This window comes from Cibotium barometz, chromosome 14 (genome assembly GCF_041138505.1).
Source record: "Cibotium barometz isolate CiBa-2024 chromosome 14, ASM4113850v1, whole genome shotgun sequence".
Taxonomy (NCBI): domain Eukaryota; kingdom Viridiplantae; phylum Streptophyta; class Polypodiopsida; order Cyatheales; family Cibotiaceae; genus Cibotium; species Cibotium barometz.
The window spans coordinates 45,405,847-45,412,822 of NC_141059.1; the positions used below are offsets into that span (position 1 = coordinate 45,405,847).

A 6,976-nucleotide genomic window follows, 5' to 3' on the forward strand; every position below is an offset into this window, starting at 1 on the left:
TTTGTGAATGACTTGGAGCCAAAGGCGTGACGAGATGCGGGTCAGGAGGAAATCCTTCTACGGCTAAAGGAGAAAAACCTTCCACGGCTCTCTACCCAAAAGGAGGCTGCAGCGTTGCCCACAATGAAGATAATTGACTTGCAGAGCCATGTCCCTTCTTCTTGGAAGTCTGGAGTCTGGACTTCATGTTTGTGAAAACATTCTTTGAACTTTGCGGAAATGAAAGCACGGGGAGTTTTCGTGAAAAGCTACTCGTGGGGTTTCATGGGCAAGGGATACATCAGTTATTGGTTTAGGTTTGCGAACCGGGCGCGCACAGAGAGAGAGAGAGAGAGATCATAGACAATCAAACCCGCAGAAAATATACCGTAAGCCAGGCTGTTTATCATCCATCGCAACCTTGCATTACCCACACATAAACACGAGAGAATTAACCTTGCTTTGCATGGTAACCAGATTTGCAAGCAACCATTTGACCTTATGCATGGACAATATATTCTGAAATCATTGTGCTGCCCTCCCACACCTTACACGTGCGGAGATGCAGACATCACGAACCAAGCGCCTGTGGGAGGACCACCGGAAGGGCAAAGTAAGTGGGTGGGTCATGCTTAGCTTAGAGGAGGCACTGCCTGCCTTGGAAGCAGGGGTGCTAACCCAGCCTTCCGTTGAAGACTTTGCACGCATCTTGCACAAGTGCAGGAAAGAGAGACATCGATCGCATGCGCTGCGCTTGCATGCCTACATGCGCAATCATGGGCTGGAAGCTCATACATCACTGGGGAACTACCTCATCTCGATGTTAGTGGAAGTTGGAAGCATGCATGATGCCCAACAGGTTTTTGACAGGTTGGTGCATCGGGATTTGTGGTCCTGGCATTCCCTCATCACAGGTTATATCAAATGTGGGAAGCCGGGCCACGCTTTCAGCATGTACCAGAAAATGCAGAAGGATGATTCTGTACATCCCAATGCACATATTTTTGTGGCCTTACTAAAGGCTTGTGCAAATTTGAAAGATCTGGAAAGAGGCCTGGAAATACATGCCGAGGTTGCCAGAACGAGGCTGCTCAAAAAAAACCTCTTTGTTGGCAGCAGCTTGGTTGATATGTATGCCAAATGTGGTTTGCTGGCCAAAGCACAACAGGTGTTCAACAATCTTCCAGCTCAAAACGTAGTCTCATGGACGGCACTAATTGCAGGATATGTTGAACATGGGCATGCTGAGGAAGCTCTCAACTGTTTTGAACAGATGCAACTCGAGGGTGTCTCTCCTAATGCTGTAACATATGTTTGCAGCTTGAAAGCTTGTAGCAGCATAGGAGCCACACACAAGGGCCAAGCAATACATGCTGAGATTGAAAGAAAGGGGTTGATGCAAGGAAACCTTTTTGTTGGCAGCACCTTAATTGATATGTATGCCAAATGTGGCTCCCTTGCCAAAGCACAACAAGTGTTTGACAAGCTTCCAGTTCGAGATGTTGTCTCATGGAATGCACTAATCACAGGATATGTTGAACATGGGCATGGTGAGGAAGCACTGAAGTGTTTTGATCAGATGCAATTTGAGGGTGTCCACCCTGATGCCGTTACTTTTGTTAGCAGCTTGAAAGCTTGTGCCAGCATAAGAGCCACAGATAAGGGTCAAGAAATACAAGCTGAGATTGAAAGAACCGGGTTGCTGGAAAGTAATCTTTTTGTAGGCTGCACTTTGGTTTATATGTATGCCAAATGTGGCTTGCTTGCAAAAGCACAATGTGTGTTTAAAAAGCTTCCAGCTCGAGACGTTATCTCTTGGACTACACTTATCACAGGATATGCTGAACATGGGCATGGTGAGGAAGCACTCAAGTGTTTTGAACAGATGCAACTTGAGGGTGTCTCCCCAAATGATTTAACATTTGTTTACACCTTGAAAGCTTGTGGTATCACAGGAGCCACAGAGAAGGGCCGAGAAATGCATGCTGCGGTTGAAAGAATGGGGTTGCTGGAAAAAAATATTTTTATTGGCAGCACTTTGGTCGATATGTATGCTAAATGTGGCTTACTTGCTGAAGCACAACAAGTGTTTGACAAGCTTCCAGCTCGAGACATTGTCTCATGGACTGCACTTATCACAGGATATGCTCAAGGTGGGCATGGTGAGGAAGCACTCAAGTGTTTTGAACAGATGCAACTTGAGGGTATTTCCCCAGATGCTTTAACATTTGTTTACACCTTGAAAGCTTGTGGCAGCACAGGATCCATGGTTAAAGGCGGAGAAATACACGCTTTAATTGAAAGAAAGGGGTTGTTGGGAAAAAATATTTTTGTCGGCAGCACCTTGGTTGATATGTATGCTAAATGTGGCTTTCTTGCCAAAGCACAGCAGGTGTTCGACAAGCTTCCAGATCGAAACGTAATCTCATGGACAGCACTAATTGCAGGATATGCTGAACATGGGCATGGTGAGGAAGCTCTCAAGTATTTTGAACAGATGCAATTTGAGGGGGTCCACCCAAGTGCCGTCACGTTTGTTTGCAGCTTGAAAGCTTGTGGCAGCATAGGAGCCACAGGTAAGGGCCAGGAATTACAAGCTGAGATTGAAAGAATGGGGTTGCTGGAAAGTAATCTTTTTGTAGGCTGCACATTGGTTTATATGTATGCAAAATGTGGCTTGCTTGCAAAAGCACTCCGTGTGTTTAATACGCTTCCAGTTCGAGACGTTATCTCATGGACCACACTTATCGCAGGATATGCTAAACATGGGCATGGTAAGGAAGCACTAAAGCATTTTGAACAGATGCAACTCGAGGGGGTCTCCCCAAATGCCCAAACGATTGTTTACACCTTGAAAGCTTGTGGCAGTGCAGGAGCCACAGAGAAGGGCCGAGAAATACATGCTATGATCGAAAGAATGGGGTTGCTGGAAAAACATCCTTCTGTTGGCAACACCTTGGTCGATATGTATGCTAAATGTGGCTTGCTTGCCAAAGCACAAGTAGTGTTTGACAAGCTTCCGGTTCAAGACTTTGTCTCATGGACTGCACTTATTAAAGCATATGCTGAACATGGGAATGGCGAAGAAGCACTGAAGTGTTTTGAACAGATGCAATTCGAGGGTTTCTCCCCGGATGCTCTAACCTTTGTTTACACCTTGAAAGCTTGTGGCATCATAGGAGCCATAGAGAAGGGCCAAGAAGTGCATGCTATGATTGAAATAAGGTTGCTTGAAAAGAGTCTTTTTCTTGGCAGGACCTTGGTCGATATGTATGCCAAATGTGGTTCGCTTGCCAAAGCACAGCAAGTGTTTGACAAGCTTCCAGTTCAAAACCCAGCTTCATGGACTGCATTAATCACAGGATACGCGAAACATGGACATGGTGCGGAAGCAATCAAATGTTTTGAATGGATGCAACTCGAGGGTGTCTCCCCAAATGCGATCACATTTGTTTGCGGCTTGAAAGCTTGTGGCAGCATAGGAGCCATAGACAAGGGCCAAGCACTACATGCTGAGATTGAAAGAAAGGGGTTGCTGCAAAGAAACCTTTTTGTTGGCAACACCTTAATCGATATGTATGCCAAATGTGGTTTGCTTGCCAAAGCACAGCAAGTTTTTGAGAAGCTTCCTGTTCGAAGTGTCGTTTCATGGACCACCTTAATTGCAGGAAATGTTGAACATGGGCATGCTTTGGAAGCACTCAGGTGTTTTGAACAGATGCAACTCGAGGGTGTCTCCCCAAATGCTGTCACGTTTCTTTGCAGTTTGAATGCTTGTGGAAGCATAGGAGCCATAGACAAGGGCCAAGAAATACATACTGAGATTGAAAGAAAGGGGTTACTGGAAGGAAACCTTTTTGTTGGCAGCACCTTGGTCGATATGTATGCTAAATGTGGCTCGCTTGCCAAAGCACAACAGGTGTTTGACAACCTTCTAGTTCGAGACGTAGTCTCATGGACAATACTAATCTCAGGATATACTGAACATGGGCATGGTGAGGAAGCTCTCAAGTGTTTTGAACAGATGCAACTTGAGGGCGTCTCTCCAGATGCTGTCACGTTTGTTTGCAACTTGAAAGCTTGTGGCAGCATAGGAGCCAGAGACAAGAAGAGCCACGCATACTTTGAGGCCATGAGCAAAGAATATGGCATTGTTCCAACCTGTGAGCACTACACTTGCATGGTTGGTCTCCTTGGCCATGCAGGCCAAATAGATGAGGCAGTAGCAATGATCAAGGTGATGCCATTCTGTCCTGATCTTGTGGTGTGGTGCTCTGTGTTAGGTGCTTGTAGAAATTGGGGAAATGTGGAGGTTGGGAAACAGGCCTATGAACAAGCATTGCGATTGGATGAAAATGATTCTGCAGCTTATGTCTTAATGTCTCAGATCTATGCAGGTTCAATCAAAGCGACAAGATTAAATAAAGCATAGCATAGAACAAGAAAAAAAAAGAGCTACATTACTATCAACACACTATTGGGTGCAATTTCCTCCCTCATGTGTGTAGCTTCCACTTTCACATGACATGAGCATTTTGAGAATTAGATTCAATATATAGTCCAAGGAGTTAATAATCGTTGTGCGTGCAAATTTGGGCTTGCTTTTTCACTTTTAAAATAGCTCAAACACTAGAGCTTGTTCACACGTTAAGTGTAAATAACTAAAACTCTTATAACATATATGTTAATGATATAGCAATACTATACACAAGCGTGCATAAATTATTTGTACAATCATTTGGCGTGTGGTCCACAAAATAATACGAAATAAGAATATTTCGAGATAATACAGATAAGATCTTTCATGAATATAGACAGGATTCTTCTTGTGCAATACACGCACGCACTGATCATCACCTATCTCACAAACATGAATACACTAATTGTTTTAATTAATTACTTTTTTTTACAATTAATCTTAGTATGAAACGTTAATAGGTCCAAACAAAACATACACTTATCACGTGTTTCAGTGCGATGAGAGTATCATTATACACATCATCTAGCATGGCGTGTATTGTCACTTATTATACTTCAATTAGCATGGCACATCGATTGCATAAACCACTTGTTATGATTAAGCTATTTGTAGTTGTCTAGTGTAATCCACTTGTTTCACTTTGACCATAATACAATCGTAAAGCATGACACTACTTGTTACACCTCAACAATATACACTCGTTAAGCATGGTCTTAAGCTATATCAATAACACTAGGTAACTAGTATTTAATTCGGGGTCACCCATAATAGCAATTCACTAGGATGGCACACTAGTGTCCAGGCATCCCCGTTCAGTTAATTGTTTTATAGGCCAACAATAATGAAGACTCTTAGATCAATACTCATTTCTTCTTTATTCTTTCCTAATTGCTAAAATAGCTTAAGCATGGTCTTAAGCTATATCAATAACACTAGGTAACTAGTATTTAATTCGGGGTCACCCATAATAGCAATTCACTAGGATGGCACACTAGTGTCCAGGCATCCCCGTTCAGTTAATTGTTTTATAGGCCAACAATAATGAAGACTCTTAGATCAATACTCATTTCTTCTTTATTCTTTCCTAATTGCTAAAATCACTTCGCCTATTGCTTAATTTTTTCAATTGTAGTCTAGAAAATCACAATTATATTTTACTAATCACTCTCCTAAGGTTGGAAACCACATGAAATCATAAAAAAAGTGATTTACATTCTCAACATACCCCTTAAATCCCTAATATTATATTTTTTAATAATTATACCCTTATTGCTTTCTTAAACAATTATTGCTCAATCCATAATATTATAATATGATCATCTCCAATGGTAAGAAGAGTGTATACATCAAGGATAATGTACAATGGAATGTAATGTGAAATTAGGGCTACAATGTCATCCATCTTGTTGATGAAGAATCTTTTAGTGATAAAGATTTGTGCACTAATATAGGTTCAAGTCATAGGGAGAAAAAAAAAGATCCTTCTTTTTTTTATGATCATCACCTTGATAACCTCCATAAAGAAATCACTATGGAACTCCTTGTATGTAGTTATTCATGATCTTTTGGTAATCCATCCTTGATGCATCAATTGCATCTATGGTTTAATGAAGTATGCCATAACACTTTTCGTCATCATGAGTTGAAGATCATCATCTTCAAATTTGGGAGGTGAACTAAAATCCACCTTAATAAGAGTGTTGGCATCCATAATTAAGCCATTCTAAGAAATAAGCACATATTTTTGGTTATAGAGCATGATAAAGAGATACAATGTAGAATTATATAAAACCCAAGTACCTTCAATCATTATATAAAACCCAAGTACTTCAATTATTAGTAAGGTTTTTCTCTTCTTTTATTGATGATGATGTTGTCAATGCTGCTTGAACTTCTTGACTCTCAATGTTGGATCTTAATGATTACTACAAGTTGCCAAATACTCCATGATGTTGGTTGTTTGACAATGATGATCTTTGATTATTGATTGCTTAGTTGTTTTATCATATACTTAATTTTGAATATTTTAGAATCATAATAAAAAACTCTCCTTGTCATTCTTCATACACCACACATTGTATCCTCTTTCATGGTATCAGATCTTAGACATATTACATGATTTCTTTGATGTCTAAAATGATATCTTCTACAAAACCCCTCCCACTACCATTTAATGTTGATGGTGGGGAAAGCTCTATGCCACCAATTATCCTCTAAGGGAGTTTAAAATCAAGGCTATCTTATCCTCCTTTGAGCTTTGGAACACTGTCTTATTGATGTTTATCCACCACTAATGAGGAATGCAAATAAAAACCCTATACCACCTACAATAAGCCTTGTTTATATTAAGCCTAGAAATAAAGAGATGTAGGTGCTCTACTCCACACTTGTATAAGCATGGTCTTTGTTGCAAGGAAACTATGAGAACACAAATCCCTTAAGGGTCTCCAAATTCACCTTTAATAGGAGAATCTAAAAGAAGGTATTTCTCACGAGAATCAAAGACCCTTGAGACAG

At 40.9% G+C, this 6,976-nt stretch overlaps 1 protein-coding gene and 1 pseudogene across 1 annotated transcript; both read left to right on the plus strand.

The window, feature by feature from the left end:
* The first annotated feature begins 541 nt into the window (after window positions 1-541).
* On the plus strand, window positions 542-3,443 carry LOC147632074 (pentatricopeptide repeat-containing protein At4g18520, chloroplastic-like). The gene is made up of 6 exons (XM_086807999.1): window positions 542-1,416; window positions 1,606-1,688; window positions 1,935-2,132; window positions 2,226-2,938; window positions 3,089-3,241; window positions 3,342-3,443. The coding sequence occupies exons 1-6, from the start codon at window positions 542-544 to the stop codon at window positions 3,441-3,443; spliced, it is 2,124 nt and encodes a 707-aa protein (XP_086664125.1).
* A 110-nt stretch (window positions 3,444-3,553) lies between these two features.
* Window positions 3,554-4,411, plus strand: LOC147632075 (putative pentatricopeptide repeat-containing protein At1g68930 pseudogene; annotated as a pseudogene).
* Window positions 4,412-6,976: the final 2,565 nt, after the last annotated feature.